Source organism: Odontomachus brunneus, unplaced genomic scaffold, assembly GCF_010583005.1.
Source record: "Odontomachus brunneus isolate Ranch 3 - 2012 unplaced genomic scaffold, Obru_v1 Obru_scaffold_147, whole genome shotgun sequence".
Taxonomy (NCBI): domain Eukaryota; kingdom Metazoa; phylum Arthropoda; class Insecta; order Hymenoptera; family Formicidae; genus Odontomachus; species Odontomachus brunneus.
The window spans coordinates 390967-416952 of NW_022639597.1; the positions used below are offsets into that span (position 1 = coordinate 390967).

The following is a 25986-nucleotide window of genomic DNA, read 5'->3' on the forward strand; positions in this document are numbered from 1 at the left end:
AGAGAGAGAGAGAGAGAGAGAGAGAGAGAGAGAGAGAGAGAGAGAGAGAGAGAGAGAGAGAGAGAGGGTGCCAAATGTCTCTTAAAACGACGTGCCAGAAATTCGAGGAATGTCGGGCAATTTCAGCGCGCGCGTGAAATGTTCTAGCATCATTCGTGAGTAAGTGGATGACGCTCAATGTGGCGTAGAAAACGGACCGAGAACCGGCATAAATAGTGATAATGCGATAGTATGAAGATTGGTAAAATAAGTGGTTAATGATCGGAAAAGCGGCGTGGTTAATGATAAGACACGAAGACGAATTATTATATATGTGATAACGCGACCCTAGAAAAGAGGAGATACGTTCTAGAAATGAGAGAAATGGGAAAAAATCCACAACGGATGAATCTCTCCCTCGAAGAGGTGTTTTGTGCCTTTTTAATTAACCGTTAGCTCCGGAATTAAACTGCGCTTTGCTCGCCGGCCGAAGTAACCGTAAAAAAGTTACGCGCGCCATCGCCGGCACTTCGCTGGAATTTTATTCTGATTGGAAACACAACACAGTGAACGACGTCGATCCGGTCGGGCGGTGACATTAAGCCCGCCTCTCTATTCCTCCATTCCGTGTGCAAATGCATGCAAATACGAAGGAAACGGTCGCGAGCACGTTCGAACGAAAGCTACGCCTGGACTTTGCCCACCTCGAAAACACGCAGAGATCAACTCCAGAAGTTAGAAATATCAGACATACCTCGTCCCGAAAGTCGTCGCGGAATCTTGACGTCGCGGAGTTCATACAAACTGTCTGGATTCAGGTACCCGATTTATAATATCCGAGCGTACCTCGTGTACAGGTAAAGCTCGTTAAACTGAATAGAAAAGTCCTCTTTTATCCCCATTTTGCAAATAATCACGATAATCATTCCTCCATTTCGAACCACAGTAACAATATTAGTCTCGTCGCTGTTATGATAGATGAAGCAAAGAGAGAAATCTGGATCATGAATGGAAGAGACAGAGCGCTCATGCAAGCATCTTTTCCGTGCTTTAATCAATCACACACAATGCTCGCCTCTTTCAAATTAACAATAAACGAGCGACATATAGGCGCTCAGAGAAGTGTGCCAAAGAGATTACTCTCAATGTCACTACATTGGACTTATTTGCGAGTAATAGCCGTTTAAAGCCGTGACATCAGACTTTGGCTCAGCGTTGGCACCTAGAATTCCTCTAATCAGAACTAGGACAAAGCATGATGATCTCTGATTGGTCTACATCCTTCCCGCCATTTTTAGGGGTGACATGAGTGAAAGAGAAACTCTGGTAGAGAACTCTCTTTTGATCAGCGCTCCAAATATAGGGAATGTGTTCTCGCGTATGGCGGGAAGGTATGCGACTTTCGAAGACGTCCAATATACGGAGAAAGGGAAAGCGAGAGCAAGAGAGGGGGAAGGATTGAGTACGTGTAACTAACGAATTCCCCGTTATTTCTATCGCGCCGTGCGCTTACGGAAATAGCGAGTTCGATATTTATTGTATTTACGTTACAGTCGTTATTCGAGTCATCGGACGGGATGAAACACGGCGGTGAAATAAAAAATGGACCGATAAAAAGTGCGCGACGCAATACCAACGTCTATATGAATTATGTGATGCCTATGTGTGTATCACCCTATTCACTCACTCCGAATCGTCCATACAACCTCGTATTTTTTCTCACATTATATCGCGGGTGTAACTTATTTTTCTCAATTTCAGAATATCCACTTAATTAGTCCGTCACATGCTCTCTTTCTCTCTCCCTTTTTCTCGTTGTTCGATAGAATCCGTCTTCTAACGAAACGGATTGCATCGGAGATTTTCTAAAACAAACGGTTCGACTAATTTACTCTCGATGGACTCGTTCACTTATTTTTTTCTTTTTTTTAATATTAAAACACAATTAAAGTATGAGAGAAGGGAATGAAGTTTTGACAACGAGGCAGTAACGACGACGACGACGGTTCGTCGCGCGTTAAATGCGACAGGCTCTGAATACGTGCTCATAGCTTCGAGCGCAACCGTCGTAAGGTAATACCGCGATTACAAAGTAATCCCGGTTTATGATGTCGCTTTGGAGAAACGAGGCCCCTCGTCATCATCGCGGGCCGTCGTCGCCGACGATTGCATTATTGCCGATCATAAAACGTCGATACCAGAGCGCACCACTTCACAGGTATAAAACAACGCGCCAACTGTCGCGCGGATGGGGAAAACGTAACATGAAAGTTTTACTTTACTTCTCGCCTGCGCGCGCGCGCGCGGCCCTTTTCGCTCACCCTCTCCCTCTCTTTCTCTAGCGTCCGTGTCTTGTATTCCCGACACGTCGGTTGAAAGAGGGGTTAGCGCCTCTTGACTGGACTATTAAATCCCTCCTGACGTTACAAAACTGTCAACCCCTCCCTTCATCAGACACGTCCGCCCTCCTTTCCGATGCAACGACCTCGGAGTCGCAACGCGCCGGCCGGGGCGCCTAGTCGCTCGTTAACGCTATAAGATCATTATCCCGCCGCGTTAACGAAAAGCAGTTACGCATCCTCGAAGAACCGGGCGCAAGGGGATGAATAGAAGGAAAGGGACGAACGGTAGTTTCGCTACGTGATTCTTACGCTCTTAGGCGAGGCCTTACCGAGGCCACAAAAATTCAAACGGAGACGAATGTCGCTGCGAGAGATTGATCGTACTCGGAGAAGTTCCGATGTTCTCTCGCGCGTGTAGAGGACGGCGGGGGAGAAATTGACAGATCCCCGGCGTGATATTACGTTTATTCGTTACGTGTATATACGCGATTCAATCAAGGAGGCACTCAATCTCATCGCTGTAATTCGATCGCGATACGCTCGCGCGCCACCAAAGAGACGAATTCCTGCCCACGCCACTTCTCATTATTATCATTATTAATGACGAACGTCGTTAATAAGCTAACACAATCGGCGGGAGGACGGTGCGTCCGTGGCCGCGAGTAAAGAAGAGACACCTCGATCAACCCCGAGTACGAATAAACGAAGTTCGGCCCGACTCCATTAACGCGAGCGCCGCTTTAATTGTTTAATTGCATCGCGCCAATTAAGTGCTTGTCATTAGCGTTCAACGATCTTCCCAAGTGCCATGTGTACTTAGGCGAAAGCCACCGCCGCCGCGGCGGCTGTCGGTGGGTACTTTAGATCCAATTATTGCCCAGAAAGTTTCAGGGGCGCAATAATTCACAGCGCGCTGCATTCTAATTGACGAGTTACGGAGGGGGTGGGGAGGCTGGTGGTGGGGCCGGGGGGAGGGAGGGCTTGGAAAGTTAATGATGCCGCGGACGACCGCCGCCGCGGGGATCAGGGATATTTACGTTAGCCGGCGTCGCTGCTATTTATTTACATCGACTTCCGCATATTACGATCATTAATAAATCGACAGCGATAAGCCCGTGGACAATATTCCACAATGCGCGATTATTACGGACCGCGTTTGCGAACCGCGATATGAAGGCAATCGCAAACAAACACGTAAAGTAAACTAATAACATATAATTATTACAAAATCGTACCTCGCTCGCGTGCGGCGTAGGGGAAGATTTCCGCCACACGGTCGACGCTGTTTCGCCGATTTAACGATCGCAGCCCGATAGCGACGATATCCCGTATGATCCTTATACACGGCCGACAGTGTGTCGTGTTTTCTTTCTCTCTCCTCTTTAGCTTCTCGATAGACTCGAAAAATGTCAATGTTATAGCGAGAAGCGTGAAAGACATATCGGTCGTCTATTTTCATCGTCTATCACCGGCGTTGTCATCGCGACCGTTTCGTGCCGCGTGCTTGATTTTATTCCCTCTCTGGCCGCGTCGGCACAGATTTACTCGTTATCAACGAGATTCGATCCGGTTATCCGTCCCTCAACCTCCTTTTCACTTTCACATCGTGACAGTCTGCACGATCCATAAAAATGTCGGTCCGTTCAATATAACGACGTGTCTCTCTCTCTCTCTCTCTTTCTCTCTCTCTCTCTCTCCCTCCCCCCTCTCTCTCTCTCTCTCGTTGGAAATATGTAATACGCGGATATGTAAATTCGAGAGAGGAACGTGAAATTCTTCGGGCAGCTCGATTTAACGATTGATCCCGACGATAAAAATTTTTTATCGTCCCTTTTTCTCGATTTAACGATAAAATATCAAATAAATTTTTCGTTTACACGACATCTCCGTGATATATCTCATGAGAATACGGAGAATGGTGATCGCGTTTTCATTCTGTTCGGCTTTAAATACTTGTTTCACTTAATGTGTATGCGCGTGTGTGTGTATGTGTGCGCTCGCGATAACTTCATCTGCATGAAAAAATAACGTTGAATATTCGAGCGTGCAAGAGAGAAAGAGGAAAGTGCGATGCAATATCGCACCGACTTAATTCACTCGATATCCTCGAAGGCGCACGCGAGCGCGTGCAAATGTTGGTTATCGGTACGATACTTAATTCGGCGGCCGCGTTTTTGATCCGCGACAACGTTTGACGGGCGCTCGCGATCAAGTCGATTGCTCTTGTCGTCCAATTGGCGCGACAGTATTTTTCCGGCTTTCATCCGCCGGTCTTCCAATCAAACAATCCTCGTATGCGAGCCGCCCATTGTTTTCGAAATTTTTGTGCCGCTTTTAACGAATGGCCAGTTAGTCCAGCAGATAAAACAAAAGCACGTACGTGGATGAGCTTGATAAAACTAATGATTTACGGGGGCGCGCCGCGGCGAGAGATCACGCTCTCTCCCTCCTATTTTCATTTGACGGCGGGAGTAATAGAGTCGTGCGCGAATTTATAAAACGTCGCGCGCTGCGCTAAATCCCATAGCATTGATTAGACTTTAAACAAAAGCTGGCAAATCTACGAGCAGTTTTGCACTCACCCTTCTGCGCAACATCGATATCTCTCGCCGTTGTATGAACGATACATAAAAGTGGAGTCACTTACCTAGAACATAAAGGAAAACAAGTCCAGATTAGACACATATGCGGATTGTATGTTTAATAATCGTGTTTGCTAACAGTTAGTAACAGAAAGCGTGACAAATAATTGTTAGCGTCATTTGGCGCTGGGTCCAGTCGGATAAATGGCGACACGCGAACAAGTTTTAAACGACGCACGTATATTACATAATCAACGATTAAGAACGAGAAATAACGAAAGAGGGAGAGCGAAGAAAAGAAAGACAGATAAAAGAAAAATTTCAAAGAGAGAGTAAGATTTTAATCGCATATCCGATACTTGAAAAATGAATGCTAATACGCGAGGGGGAAAAGTGACGTCTTGGTAAAGCAAATTTTCGGTACGGAGAAGCCGAGAAGATTATACAATGATATCCGCCAACCGATCATTTGCCGATACGTCTACCCTAGCATTGCGATAATCGTGACGCCGAGGTATGCAAATAACACGATGTCTGATCTTTTTATTATTGCGGCGCCGGCGCCGACCGCGATGTTTCCGCGAACCGTCATTTTCTGGGTAAAACGGCAGGCTTTTCCCCGGCGTTTCCACCATGCGAGTGGATTTGCACGGCACTGTCATATCCAATTCGCGTGTCTGCCGCTCGTGAAGGCGCTCAATCCGCCCATAGGAGTGCTCGCCGACGTCTCGTGGGCAAGCGAATAGTGACTATGTGGCAGGGCGAAATTAGGGGACTAAGGTAGCAATCGCAGATTTTTATAGCCCCACCGGCCCAGCGTATCCCGGAAGTACCCAAAGGGACTAATTTGCGGTTTCTCGAATTGCGTGCCGGCGAGCCCTTCTCTCGCGGAGGCGAGCGCTCGCATGCCGCGGGCAGCTTTAAAAGATCTTTTCTAATTTCGAGGTAACACCATTTTCGCAATGGACGTTGCGAGAAAATTCCGCAAGCGTAATCATTCGCGGGACCAAGAAACTTTAAAAAAATTAATGAATTCGGAAATAACGCCACAAGGAGAGCTTGCGAAACCTAAAGACATGTGGGACAAAAACTTTATAATGAAGGTGTAAGATGTCCGTCTCAAGTTTTCCGGTGTTCCCGACAATGCGATTGGCAATCGTGATACTCGATAGTGATGAGATTCCGACAACAATAACCCTATCTCCGCACCCACATGCGTTGAATAAAGAAAGTCGCGGTGCTTTTTAATTAACGCGCCACTGAAAACGACGGAGTGTAACGCGACGCGCTACGAGAGTAACACTCAAAGTATCGGCTGAAGAGTCGCAGGCGATGAAAGAGAGAGAGAGAGAGAGAGAGAGAGAGAGGGGAGGGAGAGGAGTAGGAAGAGTGAGAGAGAGAACCGGGGAATAGTGGAGCGAGCAATAATGACAAACAGGATGAAAGGCAGGGGGCGAAGGATCGCAGGACATCGCGTGCTTTCAAGCCGAGGGTGAGGAAGAATGGAAGCTGCAGACAATGTGGCATATATCTGCAACGCCGAGTCTCTGAAAGAGGATCGGCAGAGTGCGGTCGTGTTCTCCTGCTCCTGTTCCTTGCTTTTCGCGTTCACGCTCTCCGTTTCTCTCTGTCGTTTCAGCCTCCTTCCTCGCATCCCACCTCTCACACACATATACACACACATACAAACACATACACTCACCATCTCCGGATTCCTCGCCGAGGCTTTGTTACGTTATTTATTCGTTTAATTAACTCTCCATCCTTCTAGTAAGCCTTCCCCCGGTCGCTCGCTCTCTGCAGATTTTAACACCGGCGAGACACGCGACACTGCCAGCCAGAATTAAATCCGGTCGCGCGATTCATTCGCGACGTTACGACGCAGGAAGGACGAAAGGTTCCGCGCCGCTTGGAACGCGTTTATTTATTAAAAACTGCACCGCGCGACCGATGCAGCAACTATGTCCCCGGCGCCGTAAATCTCGCGATAATTTTTCCGCGGTTGCCCTTTCTTCTCGCAGTTGAATTTCGCTCTCCCCCTCCCCCTCCCGTCCCGTATATCTTCGTTAACGAACGATATATTCGATTGAGTGTGAATTAACGAGTGCGTCCGAAGCGAGCCCCGCATTTTTAAGCGCCTGTTTGCAATTGATAGTAGTCCCGTGCAAAAATAACCGTGCGATAACCGTACTTTCGTACGTATATACGTAAAATGTGTGATAATTAATGCGCAGATATTATTCGCGTAGAACAGAAATTTCGCCCCGGTCGGCGGCATTTCCATCTGCATTTTGCGCGCCGCGATCGATCTCGAATTTCATCTTCCTAATGTATAATATATCCGCGCGCGAAAATACTTTGATTTCGGATCAGTCTGCGCATGTTCCCGACAGTTCGATTCCCATCGTCGAGCCGCGACCCGTTTTCGCGGAGGATCGCCAGGTCGCTGACTCGGGAAGAATCCCTCGTCGCTGAAATCGCCCGTTACTTTCCCCTCTTGGTCGCGTCGTTGGCGCCAGAGGTGACGATTAACCCGAAGTAAACAACCGCTCAATAACATGCTAATGCGAGCGAGTTCCCAGATTGAGCGTAGGTGGAGTCGACGACGGATGGTGGATAGGGTAGGCAGGATCCGAACGTAGGACCCGGATGGCTGCAGGGGTTGGCGAGAATCGAAGATGGTACTTGATACTACCGCGGCGTCTCTGCTGCGCGACCCCCATCCGCGTTATTAGCCCATCGAATAAATTTGCCGCCGATACTCTCGGAACGTGCCGCCTCCGCCTCACGGTTAGGAACAGACCGTTCGTGTACGATATTTCGAGGAATATATCGCGGCGTCGCGCGCGCGGAAGTATTGATCCGAACGCGAAGAGTACAAAAGCGGCGGGGATCGATACCGCGAATGTATTGTTCGATGAGGGTGAAGTTGACTCTCTTCCCGAGGATTCCAAGGGAGTCCTCATTAAGGGAGAACGTCTATCCGCCGATGATTATCGAGTCTTGATAAATTAACGTCGAAGAACGGAGATGCCGGGGAAATCTTATTTCTTAATTAATATTAAATTCACTTGGCGTGCATAAAGATGGGCGAACTCACGGATCAATTATCGGGATATTTGATGTTGGATTTTCAAAGGTTCCAAACAAGGATGGATTTACCTTTGATGGAAATACCGGAGGGAGTATAACCGATTCTCCAAATTCGTGAGAGAACACGAATACGCTTTGCTGTCGACTCGCAACGATAAATTGAACGCAAGCTAAGGTCTCGAAGAAGCGCGCGAATCAAGAATTGGCGCTTCGACGTTTCGCCTTCAATTTCTCTGTTGTCGAGCTTTTCGCTCTTGTGTTTTGTTGCGAAAAATCTCGAAAAACTTTACCATCGTTCATTTGTAACGTCTGTGTTGCCATCGCGAGAGGGAGCGATTATTTGTGATTGAATCAATCTTCGTTCGGTTCCATTATTGGCCCGCACATCGCATTTGTGAGTTACCGTGAAATCTGCTACAATGCTTTCGCAAAAGACGTCGAGTGAGACGCGACGGAGAGCGAATCGAAGGGGGGAGGGGGGGGGGAGATCTAATAGCGCAGCTTCAAGAAATACTTCCTAACTGGATTACGGCCATTCCTCTACGTTTCTCATCGAATCAACCGATACACAGTAAGACACCTGGCAGTTAAGGAAAATGAAAAATTACTTCGTAACTTAGTTTTCGCTAAGTGGTCGGAGTGGACTTTCGTGTAGCTGCTTTCTGTTGGAAGACGGATCTAAGATAAAAGGATAAGTTCTAGGAAATACCAAACCATGAAGTGCTCCTTCTCTAGAGCTAGTTGCTTATCTCAAGCGGAGAAAACGCAGGGGGAGTCGTTTTGTTTCGCTCGCGTGATCTCGAATTGTGCGCGTGCGAGTTAGAAAGAATTTCTCTCCCTCTCTTCCCCGGCGGTTATCGTGCGAACGATTTGTTTTCCCCGGCGAAACTAATGAAAAATTAAATATGCAAATAAGGCACGTAATTAATTCGCGTCGTCGATAAATCGATTCCTTCGTGATTATGTCAGACCGTGGCGTTATACCCCGCGATGCACTCGGATGAATACGACAAAGATATAATCGGAAAATATTACTCGTACGAACCGATCATTCACGATTACGTTAATGACGTGTTATATCATTACAAGGACACGAATATAGCTCGATAGGTCGGAAAGCTTGCGAGCCGATCGATCATTCTCGTGTTGCGTGGCCATATCGCTAATCGAGATAAATTACGTGATAGTCATTATCACACACCGGAGTCTCGTTTAGCTCGGGCTCGGCTGATATTTTGGGAAATATTCGCTTCAAATAATATTCGGATGTGCTTTCAATGATGCAGTGCAAAAATAAATTGTGTTATACGCGATATGATAAATCACGGAGAACAAGCAGGCCCGGCAGATCAATATATATGTATGTATACAGACCGAATGTGCACCAATGTCCTTGCGATTGTAGAGTATATGTATAATTGTACACAATTGTACATAATTATATATAATTGGATATAATCCAAGTGGCTGAATGGATTGAAGATGAGAATTGAAGATGGTGTTTAATACTACAGCGATCTATGTGTCTATACAGAAGAGTTTACATGGGAAAATCCCTTCAGCCATTTGGGTTCTATCATCGGAGTATATATGAGACTATATAGACTATGCATATAAATTATATATCAAGGACTGCTACAAACATTAGCAATGACCTTAATTGTATTTGTTTCAACAGTATTTCTGTTCATATGGACATAAAATTTCTTAAAATGAATCAGTTAAACTTCACTGAAAGCAGTGAATATACATTGATTTGCAGTTCTAAATACAGCACTGAAACTGCTCAGTGCTATACTTATAATTGATATCAGTGACTATTCACTGATTCACTTTAAGAGAGTATATAATCATGTACGTTTATGTATGGCCACGTAAAAAAAAACAAAATTTATATATAATTATATGTAAATATTTGTTCTCGGGACACATTAAAAGTTAAATAAATAATAATCACATATTCGCCCTGCAAATTATCGTGATTACGAGGTAATTGAATATTCCATAAATTAAGACACATACACTTGATGACACTCGGCGAACTATCCGTCGAACCGTACGTCTCGATGCGGGATAGCTTGTACGGCGCGTATCATCAACGAGTGAAATTCGCGTGGTTCGGCACGGACGTTGAAGTCGGCGATAAGAATCCTTCCGTGCAAGTGGGTATTATTCCTAAATGGAAAAGGTAGGTGAACCGCGCGCGCGAGAGTCGATCGATCGCTCGCTCGTTCGCTCGCTCGCTCTTGCGGGGAATCGCGTGTCCCGGGAATCAAGTTCAAGCACTCTCGGGGCTCGGTTTAATAGGCGGGCTCTCGGTTGCCGAACTCGCGCGGGTGCAACGGTAAAGGACCGTGCCGAATGACTCTCGTTGGTCCGTGCGCGTTCACCTCGCGAGATAAATGCGGCCTCGCGGCGCAACGCTCTCGAGAATCACGGTAATTGTTACGGAGGTCAAGGGCTCGGGCCGCGGGAATAATTCACGAGTGCTACGGCTGCCGGGAACTGCAGGCGTGTGCTTTAATTTTACAAGAGATCGATAGTATGTGTCGGCACGTGTTTACGGTACGTACGACCACGTACTACGTGCGCCGTCTCGGCATACGTTACATATGCCCTTATCCTTTATTCATACGGCTCCCGTAGCGTGTAAAGTTCTAATCGTCAAAGGGAAACGAGAACGCGCCGCGACGCTGGCAGTGCCGGTGACGGCAGCGACATCGGCATCGGTATCGGCGACGGCGACGACGCTGGCGGCGGAGGAGGCCGTTTTTCCGATACACAGTGAAACGCCAACAATGTGACGAAGAAACAAACGACGAGAGAACTATAAAATCGCGCTAAATCGCCTCGCGGACACCGTCGGTTCCCGAGTCGAAAATTTAGCCTTACTTTCGATCTTAATTTCTACATATCTGTATGTTCTGAAGGATCAACGCATGTTTGATGCACATGGTAATTGCACTATCCTACTTTAGCTATTTTAGCACCTTTAAATAGCAGGAAACACATACCGATTGTAGATTCTTGAAAGAGAACCTCTCGGCAAAGTTAATACACTCAGAAAACAAAATATTTGGTACTTATAACTGCAATTACACATAATGAAATAATTACTATAAATTATGATCGAAAACCATTTTTTTAAATTAAATTCTATTATAATTTTATTGATAATAATCTTATATAATGTTACTATTACTATTTTCGTTGGAACAACCAATAAAATATGATTGGAGCCAAATAACTATAACGTTAGTTAAAACCAATTTTTTCTCTCAAAGTAAGTTGAATCAAAGCAGGCGTTCAATAGAATATTGAGGTTAAAAGTAGAATCAAAATTTCGACTCGGGCTCTTATCATGTTACGCGCAATCCGCGGATAGCTAAATCATCTGCGCGTCTCCGCTCTTATCACCACCACCGTGGAATCGGACGCGACGTTTTCGGGGTTCTATCGACGACAGGTTCCTCGCCTCATACATATGTAGGTGCACGGCCGATAACGACGGTCCATGCATACACACACACGGCGCAGACACCCGGCGGATATCCTCGGACACTTCCGGGATACCGAAACGTCCCGTAACGCTCGCGTCGATCGACTCTTTTATCCGTGTTTTAATTTACACCCTTCCACTCTGCTCGCGTTTCATTCACCGATTGTCCCGCGTTTGCTTCGCGCTCAGACATTCAATTTTGCACGCGCTTTTATCATCCCCTTCGCCGATTCCCTAGGGAAGACGTCGCCGTCGATACAGCGACTTTTTCCGAAGCAATTATCCGTTGCGCCTGTATCTCGATCGAACCACCGTGCTGTAATTTATGCGCGGCTAATTGTGTCTCTCGCATAGCGGGGCTTCCCGTTTCCCCTACAGAGAACGGCACGGGGGAGAGATACTCATTGATACCCGATACCCGGCGATACAGAGCGATGGTGGTGACGGCGTCAGCGGCGATGGCAGTGGGGCGAGCGTCGCTCGATTATAACAACCCTTTTACAAAGAGCCTCCTTGTTCGTTTGCCAAGGACTGCCGTTGTAAACAACGACGCCCGGCCCGGGAACACGAGACGAGCTGTCGGCGACAAACGCGGCAGAGGCGAGAAGTAGGTCGCTAGGACGAACAACTTTTCCTTTCAACCCCCGCAGGCCTGCCTCGTAAACGCGCTCGTGCACGCGCATTTCGCTATCCGAGCGATTCCTAGCACGAACCTGGCACGTATCTGCGCCAACGCGACGCTGATAATGAATCGAACCAATGCGAAATGCGACGGTGCCGACGGCTGCAGCAGCGACTGAATTCTATAGCGACGTGAATTTGCTTCTTGTCGTTCCGCGAGTTTGCCGATTGCTTTCGCGTTTAACGTAAATAGAACGCGCAAATGTGAGTGTGCGCTGCCTTCGAACAACGACGTGCATATCGCACGAAAAGTCGCGCCGGTCAATAAGCTAGAAGAACGCGCTCCTGACGATCTCGCAACGACGGGGTTCAAGTTCTAACGTTTCGCGCGATGTGGAAATCACATTTCGTCGCGGTATTATTCCCTCGAATCTACAGTATTGTTCCGCCTAACAATATACCCTTGACGTTCAACTATTTACAGAACTATTAAGCGCCGGCGCAATACATTTCCCATTAACCGATCCGTCATCGTTACATATTAACTCAATGGCACGAGAGAGCGGGCAACAGTTTTAATTAAAATTTAATTAGTTCTGCGTAACGACGCACGCAGCGCGCGCTACCGTACGTCACAATTTCGGTCCTATAATTAATAAAAGCAATTGTTTTCCCTTTAAAATGCGAGTGCGTCCGTAACTACTCGCACGCGTTCGACATAGAATGCGGAGAAAACAATTAATAAAACGAAGAAAAAAGGAATACATATACACGCATACACAAAATACACGGTCACACGCGCGTGTAAAGTTGCAGAAAAAAGTTCGCGGAGTCGTCAGAACTTCTCGCGACGCGGGCTCGCTTCACGATCGATTTCCACAAGGTGGAGGACTCGACGGCACGCGCCGGCCCGTCGAAAATTCTCACGCGTGCGACTCAATCGTTTGACTCGCGCGAAAATAAGCCGCGAGACTATTTCGGATGTTCCTGTGGAGGCAGCGGATTCCCTGGCGGATTGAATAACCGCTATTCGCACGGCGAGAGAGCCGCGACGAAGCGCAGAGTTCGCGGGGCAGCCCCGCGTTCGATTTTACATTGCCGCAACGGCGACGCGATAGCGACGCGGTGCGAGTTTAATGCGGCTGGAAATATGTTGCGAGCCGCGCGCATTACCGCGTCCGCCCAAGTATCCATCAGTTGCCACGCTTACTTCGCGGTCGCTTTATAGAGCCGGCAAATTGCACCGTAGCGAATCGCACCCTCGCGGCCATCATCGCACCTTCCGCGCGCTGCTCTCTCGCATACTCTCGCTCTCGATCCTGCGCAACGCAACGCGGCGCCCGGCAAGATTATCGTCAACAGATTACCGCATGTTGAAAGCGCTCTCGCCGGCGAGCCATTTCCCCGCGGGAGAATTCGTGAATTAACGGACACGGGGCAACGACTCCGTTACATGTACACGTATATCGGTTTGAGTAGATTCGTCGATAAAACTTCGCCTTCCTCCCCGCGCGGTGAGAAGAGTCGAATTGTGATTCGAATGAATGCCGGAAGAGCGCCGGCGGGTTGGCGCGAGCGACCAAGCGAGAGAAAGAGAGAATGAGAGAGGGAGGATATACAACGCGGCTTGTCAGTGAAAGCATGAGTAGCGGCACGAGGCTACCGGGTTCAAACCTTTACCCTGCAAAGTGCCGTCGTAAAGCGACGTTACTTCGCGCGTAATATCGGCCTGGCGCTCGAAACACACCGTGTGAATTATTCAAGAAGCAGTTCGCCGAAATATTGTCAAAAATCAACTGAAAGGGGAAGAGATATTAATAGTATCAATAATAATTTGGATAAAGGGTCGTTTTGACGCGAAAAACCGATTCGTATGATTGGTCGGAAGCACCGGTGCATTGAGAGAACCCTATCAAACATTATTCTATCAAAGTATAAATTTAATCTCGCGACAAACAAGCGCAAATAGCTCTTAGAGGTCTTATTTCTCCAACTTTCGTTAAACTTCACTAAAGTCTGTTATATCGCCAAAAAAGTAAATTCGATTTCCCGACGAATTTCAAAGTTGACGATCAAGCGTTGAGCTTACACGAGTTCCCGTTAAATCTGAGCGGTAGGTTACAACGCAGAGACGAAAGATCAATTGTGCAATCCCCCGACGGAACTTTGCGGGCCAAGTATCGGCGAGACTTCTGCCGCGGTGCGAAAAGTTGTCCGACGCGCGCGTAGGATTACCTCGAGATTAATCCCGAGTCGCGCGCAGTGCTCGCGAGAACACCTCACGTATCGAATTCCCTCCGAGAGAATTCTATTAGAAAGTGACCGTACATTTGCCGGCTCGCGCGTCCCAATCGCGTTCTTACGCCTCGCGCGCTGCTTCCGGACGTGCCGTTTGGATCGTCGCGCGCGGCACGGCGTAAACGGGGAAAAAAGACGAGGGGTGGAGGATAAAAACTGCAAGACAATGCCGTCAGCTCGAAAAGAGAAGGAATAGCTGGAGCGTGTCGGATATTATTGTCGTCGTCGTCGTCGTCGTCGTCGTCGTCGTGTAAGTGGTGTGGGAGGACGCTGAGGTTGGACGGAGAAAGAAGAAGGGTGCAAGCAGACGCACGCGGAAAAGAGTCCCACATGCACGGCGACGACGACAATACAATTTGGAGCTTTGCACCGGAGGCATGTGACAATATCACGGCTACGTGCTACGTGCTTCACGGGCGACGCCATGCTTGGCAACTGCTTACGCCTACGAGGAGAGAACGTAACCACCGACACACAAGTGAGAGACGCCCGGCGTCTGAACATGTGCCGAAGTGGAAGAGGCTTGGAGGGTGAGTGGGTGGGTGGTTGGGTGACTGGCTGGCGGGGGTGCGCATGTGGGGAGGAGGTTAAAGAAAAGGATGGCGGCGACGGCGTCGCCAGAAGTGGCGCGGGGTAGGCGCGTGCTCGGCAGGATTTTCCGTATTTGGATTTGTCGGATTTGTCAGATCTCTCCAGACGATGCTTCCGACCGTCCTTTCTTTTCCAGACTGTTACCAGTGAGCGCTCCGGAGGAACCTTGGCGGCTCCTTTTCCTCCGACTCTCTGCGTCCTTGTCCCTCGCTTTCTTTCCTCCTTGCTCTCTCGTCGCCGCCACCTCGCTCGCCGGGATTGCACGCCGGGCACTTTTGAAATGATTTAGCGGAATTCTGCTGGCGAGCTCGCCTCCGAGAACACGCGAATCGGAAGGGATGAACGCGTCGGGACGGAATTGATATTCAAAAGAGGCGCGACTGGCGCGTTAATTGATTTCTATCAAGAGCGTCGTGCATGTATTAGTAATATCTCTTTCCGTGAGAGAGTATTCTTGCCATTTACGTGGAAACGAATAATTAATGCTACAATTACTCGACGATTTAATTTCAAAAGCGAGATCGCACGCGCTCTCCGTGACTCGAAAGTCACTCGCGGAAAGTGAGAAACTCGACTTGCAGTTCCGTCAAAGTTTCAGAGCTGATAACTTTGAACGTCACATCTTCCGCTTTTATCTACTGGTCCCGCGCAGTCCTCCTACCCTTCCTCTTTGTCTTTTTCTCGTCGTATTTATATAAAATAAATTAAAAGGTCCACGGAGCTCTCTTGCGCCGCCGTTACAAAAGATACACGCTCGTCATTTTGTTTCACCGAAACGGAAGCTACGACGTGTATTATCTGCTTCATCTTTCCGTCGCCTATCGTCGATAGACGATCGTTAAATGTCGCTAAAACGTTCCTCCGGCACGAGAAACGTTGAAGTGCCGAAGCCTGACAATGGGTACAACCGCGGGCTCACTCTCTCCGTGTCCGACCGTCTTGATTTCCGTCAGTGGCTTCGGCAAATCTTCCCGATCCTTCCGAAGGGATTGCACCGCTACAGCTTCGCGGATTTTAAGTGTTTCCCCCCCGTTTCTGCTCCGGACAGTGACAACGACGGTGTCTGTCGCCGGCGGAGGTAAAAGCGCGGAAAAGAGGACTCGCGGACTTTGGACACTCTCGACGCTTCATCGATTCGGATTTAATTTTCGTGAAAGCGCGCACGACGCGGCGATCTCAAGTGAGAATGGAAGCCGGCGGAGAGAGAACGCGCGATGCACACGGCGATCCAGAGCGCGCGAAACTGGGAATACGCGCGAGGATCTATGGGCCAGGGATACGTGACCGGATACGACAACTCGAAGATAGAAAAATGATCTATCGTCCAAGTTCGTCGGAGGTGCCGATGGGAAGATGGATGGCGCGGTAATGCTGTTTGCAGAGAGCTCCAATTCCTGTCGGATAATATAATTCCCAATCTCGCAACGTCGCCGCCGCGCCCGCAAGTATCGCGACTCCGCGGATTAATGGCACGCGGAGAAATGCGTATTGGCGACACGACAGCTCGGAGATATGATCGATGAACACGCCGCTAACAAGCCGGCAGAGCGATGCATTTGTTGCGAAAGCCCGACACACGCCGCTCCGTGTTGCATGTCGCGGATGTGCAAAAACCAAATGTAAGGCAAGTGGAGAGTAGCGGCGAGTCGCGAACTATTAAATTTAGATCACACGTTGCGCAAAGACACATAACCGTGATATCACCCGAGAAATGAGAACATCTGCTTCTCTCCCGACGAAAGACGGAAAGAGACAGAGATAGATAAATAGATAGATAGATAGAGAGAAAAAATGTGAATGAGAAAGAGAGAGAGGGAGACCGCATAAATTCTGATAAGAATCGTTATCAGTTGGTGTCTCTAGATACGGCGCGATAATGCGACAAATGCGGCACGTAGGACCGCTATTCTCGCTCCTCGGAGGCAACAAATATTTACGTAATTCACTGCGAGCAAACGGGTATCCTAATCGTCCTCCGAGGCGAGCGCAGATAGGAATCGTTTCTGTCGACGAGCAGAAATTAATTTCTATGTGTTTCCACGGGCCAGCGGGGCATCCGGGTCGGAGATAAAGGAACCCTCGCGCGGGCGCGTGATCTTTAGGGTCCACGGCGACCCTTCTGTTAAACGAATTCCTCCCCAGAGTCGCACATATCACTTAAACCTCTTACTCGAACCGTTAAACCGTCGCCTGAATCGCTAAGGAAACCGGCCGCGGCGCCGTTAATTTGTCCGCTCGCACAAACTCGTGCAACGATTTAAAACTCTCGCTGTTTGATCGATTTGGGAATGAAGCGGGGGAGAGAGGGAAATCCGTCGCGCATATTATACACTTATCGCCGCGAAATTGTTTATCCCGTCGTTAATGCACGTCGCTTATTAAAGTATATGACGCGATGAAACACTGCTCATTGTGGTAATATATCACGGACGATGCCATAAATTATACGCGCGTCGCGCGGCTGCATCGCGGCCCATATTTACATCGCGTAAAATTAAAATAAACATCGACGCGCACATCGACGTATCATTTGTTCCGACCGGTATTACGCGCGACAATATGTTACGCTTTCTATTTAACTATGCTGTTCCGCGAGATATATTGGAGCACAGCGGGTCAGATGATTATATTAAAAAAAATAAAAAAAATAAAAAAACGGATAGGGAAAGAGAGAGAAATTTATCATCACACAGCCGCCTATTATGCACGCGCGATTCAATAGATTGCGTTTATTCTTTCGCAACGTTCTAACACACAGGACGCGAAATAGAAATTCTCTCGACTTTTTGTGCAAATTATTGAAATGCATTACTCGTTTGGCAAAAAGTGAATAAATATTTATCGGTATTGGACGATATTTTTGTGTGAACATATTGTTCCATTTGTGCGTCCCTCACTCCTCGTTTACACCCGCGGAAACTTATTACGCAAGTTAGCGAGTATTTTTGAAATGTTCTCCCTGGAAACGCGCGACGCGTCTCCAAAGAACGCGAACGACTTTCTCTCGAAGGACCTTTTTCCAATCGATGACTTACTATTTACCGAGCGCTAGATAAACTAGTAGTCGATTAAAAAAAGCGAAACGAGGCGTGCCTTTCCCAGTTTATACAAGCAGATTTTGCAATTTCGTAGATCGCTCGGGCGCACTGCGTCGCGTGGAAATTTCGCGTAACGGCGTACCTGGAGAGTTCTGGAACGAGGAATGCCGTCCTTCGAATCGCGCGCGTTTTACATAAGAGAGACGGGTACATATTTCAGCGACATCCACTCTGCGGGGGGTAGATGAAGAAGACTCGAGATCGGAGGAGAAGCAGAGAGAGAGAGAGAGAGAGAGAGAGAGAGAGAGAGAGAGAAAGAGGAGACGAACGGCGCGCAATGTCGCGCCGAAGACCGAGTGAGAAGATCTAACTCTATCTCTCACATTGAGGAATGCCGGCGAGTTATTTTAGGCCTTCACTCCCTTCCCATTCTATGGAGGCACGTTTGCGCAACGTAACGAAATAATGAAGAAGAGTGCCCTTTGCCGCCAGGGCAACACTCCCCTCCTCGTCTTTCGACGACGGAAAAGAATCTTCTCTCTGCGAATTCTCCTGCCGCTTCCTCCAACTAGCCCTCTCTCTCTCTCTCTTGCTTCTTGTTTTTCATTCTTTCATTTTCCTCTTTCTCCCTCTCTCTCTCCCTCATTCTCTTTTATGATTCTTAAAAGAATACCGGCGTACGCTAAAGGGAAGACTTTACGATGATGAAGAGCGTCGTGACATTTTCCGCGCATAAATACTTTTTCCATTAGAAGGGGTATAGAGTAGAAACGTGAGCTCTTGTTCTAGGAGCTCGCCTCTTTGTAGACGCAAACAGCCTTTTTAAAGCTGTGCTCATGAAAAAGTTACGGGTTATCCACGATGAAGCGCGGGTGGGTCACATTTTTCGGAGCACTCAACGGCCGACACGAGATGCAATTAGCGAAACCGGATCCGCCGCGCTCCGTTTATTTTCGAGAAATCTTATCTTTCTTAATCAAGACGTTATCTCAAGGATTCTCGACTAGACGAGGAGAAGGAGAAAGAGGAGGAAGGGAAGGAGGAGCGTCTTCGAGAGCGTAACGTTTCTTATGCCTCTCTAATATCATGCTTCCTCCGCCCTTCCGCTCGATTTCCCGTTACGAAAGCAGCTACTTGTATCGGGTGCTCTCGCGGGACGTTTTTTCCATTATGTTGGGAAGTATCTCATTCCCAGCTTTCGTGAACAATGAAATTATGGAAAAAAGAAGCGACACCACAAACGGCACCGGATAAGCGTTAAATTGCATTTTCCGGTCGTTCCCTGTTGTAGAGGATCAAGAGAAAGATAGAAGTTTCGAGTTGATGATTGCATCGAAATCGTCGGAACATCTTTTCAACGAGAACGCGAAGGGATTCTCTCTCTTTCTCTCTTTTGTTCGACGTGTACCAGTCGTTCCGTTTGTCCGCGAACGAAAGCCTAATCGGTTATCAGACGACTCGAGCTTTTCCATTCGTGTATTTCCGCGGGCGTTGTTGTGAATCGAATGAAGCGTGCCGATTCGACCGGCGCGCAAAACGTATTTCAAACGATTCTGAGCGGAGCTGTAACGGAAGAGATACTCAATTACTCACGGTTGCGTAACACATTCGGTCGCGATACAGATCGGAGAGGTGTTGAATGTATCAGTACACACGCGAAGCTCTTTCACCGCCCGTCAAGCGGCACAATGCGCTAAGTATAACAATTACCGGACACAAAAGCGCCGCCTCGTCCTACCATTGGTACAGATACAGTAAGAAAGCTCACCCCCGGACGCGTTAGCCGCGGATAACGCTGATCGATGTTACCACCTCTTGAATATGTTAATTAACCCTGAAATGGCAACACGCAGTTCCGTACGATGTGTGTTAAACAAGAGCCATGCAAACAAAACATTTTAACGGATTGCCGATGGGTTACGAGATTTAACCATCCAGTATAATGCGGAAATACCCGCGTAGTCTCTGTTAGCGATGCGAAATGAGCAATCGCAACATAGGCGACCTACTTTCAAGTTAGCCGGGTAATTATTCGGCGGCGTGCGCGGGAGCGAGCAAACATCGCGTCGCATTTTGCCGTCGCGATTAACAACCTGTTTTGGGTGACAGTAGCGCGGTCTATCGTTGCTAAAAAGGGACGCGGTGCTCCCCGAGGAAAATGCAGGAGTGCCAACGAGTGCACGCGCGCGACTGTATGATTCCTTCAGCTGTCAGACATGCTCGCGGCGTGAAAGTACATGAGAAAGAGCTGGAAATCACCGGGAAAGTGCTCTTTTCCCCGCGAGCGATATATAATGGCGTATTAATAACAACGTAACGTTATTTACAATGCAAATCAATAATTTCATGTTACAATTTACAATGCAAAACCCGATGTGACCAAGGTCGAGAGCGATGAAGTAACTCGGCGCGACGCGAGAAAGAAAGAGAGGCACGCAAAATGGCACCGTCGATATTTCGAGAAATCTCTCCCGTACGCTAAAATTTGTGCTGAAAATTGCGCGAGGCGCAATAAATTTAAAATACAAAATACACAAGAGACTTCTTTTTATATATATGTACAATGTTTTGCTCTTTCTAAAGATAAGTCCCGCTTTGCAACGTAAAGATAACAAAAACACTCACGTGTTTTCCTTCTGGTCACCGTTGGCTGAGTGCGATGGGGACGGTTGGACCTGCTGCTTCGAGTACGGATGGTGGTGGTGCACCACGTTGTTGTTATTATTGTTGTTGTTATTATGCATGTGCACCTTGTTGGCGTTGCTGTCGGTAGGCGAGCCTGGCGAGATTTTACCCGCCAGAGCGTTCAACGACTGTAACATTTTCATGGGAGTCCGCTTGGCGACCGGTTGTCGGTGCCTCCTTCGCTCGAGTTCGTTTATCCTTGAGGAAGACAGGATTATTGTACGATTGCGGTTTGAAGGCGTCAACCCTCAAACTCTACCGTACGTGCGTGAACAGGCAGGCGACACACCTCTCAAGCGTATGATTTCGCGCGCGACAATCGCGAACAACAAACACTTTTCTCTTTCTCTTTCTTTTCTTTCTGTTTTCGTTTTCTCTTGCGGCGTTCGCCGGGTCCCGGTCCCAGACTATCACTCGGGATCTCAGCACAGAAAGAAGCACACACTCATCACACGTGGATTTAAAGCGACGACGCAAAAGCAGCGCGGACAGTAGAGACACGTGTTGGAGGAGTCTCGATTCGTTCGCGGCGATTCCTGCTGGCGATCGTTCCGCTCGTTTCGTACTTCTAGATCGTTAGACGACTACTTCGTGAACGTCGTATTAGAAGATCTCCGCTGCGACACGATCCCAGATGCGAATGCGCAACCCTGTGGACAAGTACCGATGGCTGATAAGAGTCTTATCTATATTCAAGGAATCGATTGCTTATCAAAATACACGTCGCTCGATTTAATCGGCGCGATTTCACCTCACGCGTTCGCTCTCGATTTCAAATTCGCGTGGCGCAAAGAGGGAAAGAGGGAGAGAGAGAAGCTGCTCTCTCATCAGCGGATTATAATTGTTATGACAACTAAATGACGGCAAAATAATCGACGATGCACGCCGTGCGCGTCCATTTCTGCTCCCCCTTGATATCCCGTTCCCCCGAGCTTGTTTATCTCCGCACGCATGGCGACGTCAATTTACCCGCAGGTGCGATACCGTACGACCACCTCCCTCGAATAACATTCTCGCGGTTCGTCGTCGACTGCGAACTGCACGCGCGCGTCGTAATTTGGGGACGAGCGGCACGTAAAATACGGCGAGGACAAGGGAAACGCGTCGGAAGATATATAGAGAAGACCGACACACAGCGTGGAGGAAAACTGGCTGAGCGGACGGGTGGGCGCGTGCGAAGGCCTCTTACGAGAAACTGCTTTACAACGAGTCAATTAAAAGTTTAAGTTTAATTAGAAACTCGTGCGCGCGAGCGAGCGGTAGAGTATCGCCGCCCGATTTTCTTCCTTCTGCACAACACCAGCCTGTCTCTCGCACCCCCGCCACCACCGCAGTCGTTCGCTCTCGTCCTTCCCCATCTGCGTAGCCCCTGAGACTCGAGTTAACCCGGCGCGAGTTTCCTTTATTTCTCACGGCAACGGGTCAAGTCGTAGACACAAGCGGCGCGCGCCCCGATCAACGAGGGTGGCGGAGGGATGCGGACGCGCGACGGGAAGAAAGTGCTTCGCCGGAACGATACAGAGTGAATCCGTCGCCCGGGAATTCGAATTAGTTTCCGCCGCGCGCGAAGCTGCACTCGCCAGTCGACTCGCAGCAGACGAGACGCATACTGAACTTCAGAGGAACTGAAAGAGAGGATCGACGAGAGAGGGTCGAAGGGAAATACGCCTTCATGGCGGATTTTTTATGCTTTTCGAAGTATATTCAATACGACGAAATTATATTAAGGAGTTTGGTACATTTAACATTTCCGGATCTAAATGATTACAGAGCATGATTTGAAACTGTTTTTCTTGCAAGGAGTCATGTATGCTGCTAAGTTCGTTCTGTAGCGAGATATTTTATTATCGGCGTGCTCTCTCGCAAATTTGATGATTTTCCAGACACATTCGGTATTATTTTTCAACCCAGATAGATTCGATGTTATTTTCCAAACGTATCGCTAAGATTCCAATACAAACTGTCAAATATAATACAATTATATGATTAATGTAAAAATTATATAATTAATGTAAAAACAAATATAATACAATTATATGATTAACTGACATTTGGTTTGGACAAACCGTATTAGAATCTTAGCAACGCGCTTGGAAAATAACACCGAATCTGTCTAGAAAAACTAACCATCAAGGTTACAACGGAGCAACTTGAGAATTAAATTTCTCGTTATAGAACGAACTTAGCATAAATGGCTCCTCGCAAGAAAAATAACTTTAAATCACGTTCCGTGGGCATTGAGCTGAACTTCAAAACTATTACGTTCCGTCGTTTACTATTACGTGCACACGATTGTTCGAAAATTCAGCGGCGTTATTAGCAAGTTGTCAGTGGGTCATTAGTTTGTAATATGATACAGATGGTATCGTGTGGTAAATGATTTTCGCAAATTTTTAACCGTGGAAATAACCGTGTCAGTTCTGTCAATCCCATCCCGCCTATTCACCACTTAACAAGGACATGGTTGCAATCGATCTCCGAGCGAACGTAAATCATTCAACGTTAACCCCAAAAAACACTCGCTCTTCTGTAGCTTGTAATTTTTATCATCTCTAATATTTATCTATCTATAAATGCTTTCACAAGTTTGACATAGGTTTGTCGTTCATGAATCACGTGTGAATCACGAGCAGTGCATGATTATACGTTCACGAACGTTGGGATTGTAAGCGCATTAATATTTTGTGAGAATGTATATCTGATATTAATTAGCGACCATGTAAAATCAACGAGATCGGAGAGATAGAGAGAGAGAGGGAGGGAGAGAGGGGGAGAGAGAGAGAGAAAGAGCGAGAGAGAGACGAATACGAGAGCAATTGGAGGAGAATGTTCGTCGATCCTCCAAGACTCGCTCTTGCAAAACCGAAGAGCGAAAACCGAACGGATGACTTGCGAATCTGCCGCTTCGCAACGGAGAATGAGAGAGAAGTCGAACGGACGCGACGGGACGTAAGAACTCGCGGCGAAGAAGGGCTTCTGGCCCACCGTGGATTACGCTTGAAGGTCCGTCGAGAGCGCAAAGACAAGGGGCGCAAGAGAGCCGCCGGTTCGAAAGGAGAGAAGCGCGAGACGAGAGGGACGAATTCGGGCGGCGAGGATGGGGCTGTAATTACCGGAACTACAGTGGTTGTCAAATGTCAAAGAGCTCGTGCATAATTTAACACGTGAGGCGGAAGCCGTACAAAGCGCAGGGTTATACAACGTGCGAGAAAGATAGAGGGAAAATGAAGGAGACGTGGAGCGCTGTTCGCGGCTTACGAGAAGCGAGAGGAAGACAGAGAGAAAGCGAGCAGGCGAGAGAAAGAGGGCAAGAAAAAAGGTGAGAAAGAGCGAAAGGTGCGAGAGAGGAGTAGGAGAGGGTAGAGAAAGTGTATCTTGATATGCTACCTAAGCCTTTTGTCTCGTACACATTTCGCCTCTCTCCGCCCCTCGACTTTCTCTCCTCCTCTCACCTTTTGCACTCACCCTCCCCCGCCGCCGGCGCCTTTTGCCAACACCCTCGATGCACGTCGACACTCTTTGTCGCCGGCCACTTGACGCGCTAAAGCGTCAAATTAAAAACTCGAGACACGCTGGAAAGGCCGATTAGTCGCTCTCGCGGCGGCGGCGGCGGCGGTTGCCCGTTATCGTTTTCGCTCCACTTTACGACAACGCGTTTACCCCGGTCGCCTTCGCGCGCTCACCGAGGCTGTGTACTTGCCGTACCTTCTGGAGAAGCCTCTCGGGGGCTGCCGCGATATCACACTCCGGCCGCCTGATCCGGAAAAGCGAGACTCTCGAGACACCTCTTCCTCGGCGCTGCTGCTACAAGTGACGCGCGAATCGCGATATCACTGCGACGCGACGATCTCGTCAACAGCACCTGAACACTACGACTGACGACGACTCGACGACGAGCGCAGTTGTCGGCCATCGTATCTCCGGATAAGCCTTATCGGTGCGCGAAGACCCCACCCTCCGTCCGTGGGCCGCATCCTTCACGTGCTTTTTTCTACGATGCTCGCGTACGTTTCCGCTACTACCGTTGCTGATCTCCGCGATTTTCTCGTTACCGTCGCGCGTACGCGCGTTTCTTTTTCTTCTCTTTCTTTCTACCTTTTTATTACGATCACTCGAACGTACCAACGTGAGGCACCGAGATCGATACTCGAGTCGCCAGTTTGTCCCGGACCGTCTCTCTCTCGTCTCTCGAGCGACACGCGGACCGTTCACGCGCGATTCAAATTCGTCATGATGACGCCCGACAACGTTTTCGGTAAGCGAGTCGCGTTAAAGAGCGCGTTTCTCTCACGGGATCCCACGGTGGAGAGCGCGCACATTTCGTTCCCCACGCGATATCGCTTATGGTCCATGAAGGGAGAAAGGACGAGATGCCGCGTCGATTTTACGACGTCACCATGTCGGTTGTCATCTGCAAAGAATGGTTACCTGTTAAGCGTTTGCCGCCGCGCATCACGTGAACGTCAGTTGAAGTCGTCCGGAAATCGCAGAGCGAAGTGCAACTCTTTCTCTCTCTCTCTCTCTCTCTCTCTCTTTTCTTAGCATTTGCGCGATTGAGATTATCGAAAGCCTTTATAATTAACCAGTGCGACCTTCCATGCGCGGAAAAAAATTTCATTCTTCTTTTCTCGAAGAGATTGAAGAAATCGGGGTTAAGGATCGAGGCAAACGTATCGGTGGACAAACGAGATAAACAGCCGCGATTATCGGTCGATTGGAATGAAATCAGCGAACGAGTTGCGCGTAATTAGCACTCCGACGCGCGCTTGTACGTGCGCGAGTGATATGTACGAAGGAATTCTCGAGGGCGATACACGGAGCGGACGTGCGGCCTAAAAGCGCCCTAACAACGTGGGCTAAGAGCGAAGGAATGTTCGTCAATATTTTCTCACTACCGAGGCGATGAAGCAGACACCGGGAACGTCGTTGCCGGAGATTAGATAAGACTCGGAACGCTCCGTTACTGCAGTGACTTGCACAACGATGTCGTCGTCGTCGTCGACGACAACGACGACGACGAAGACGACGACAATGATGACGACGACGACGACGACGACGACGCGAGGTTACCCTCGAAGAAGACGCTGTCGAGCACGGCGGCGGCGCGCTGTTGCTGCTGCTGCATTCGTGAGTGCAGCGGCACGAAAGATATTTGACGTTTATTGCATAAGTACGTGCCCGACAATGTGCGCGTCAAACCGCTAAAAGCAGGCGAGCGCGAAATATTTAACGGATGTACGGCCGTTTGTGTCGTAAAT

At 48.4% G+C, this 25986-nt stretch overlaps 1 protein-coding gene across 19 annotated transcripts in view; it reads right to left on the reverse strand.

Moving 5' to 3' along the window:
- Window positions 1-25986, reverse strand: part of LOC116850500 (CUGBP Elav-like family member 2) — a 561960-nt gene that overhangs the window by 327791 nt on the left and 208183 nt on the right. For 14 of the 19 annotated variants that reach the window (XM_032828832.1, XM_032828853.1, XM_032828851.1 and 11 more), the window contains 2 exons: window positions 24434-25139; window positions 20669-21378 (listed from right to left, as the gene is read on the reverse strand). In XM_032828832.1, coding sequence (XP_032684723.1) covers window positions 20669-20871 — 203 coding nt within the window. In that variant the 5' untranslated portion in view covers window positions 20872-21378; window positions 24434-25139. Of the gene's footprint in view, window positions 1-20668; window positions 21379-24433; window positions 25140-25986 lie in introns of those variants that run through there. The other 5 variants (XM_032828833.1, XM_032828836.1, XM_032828835.1 and 2 more) reach the window with 1 other exon arrangement.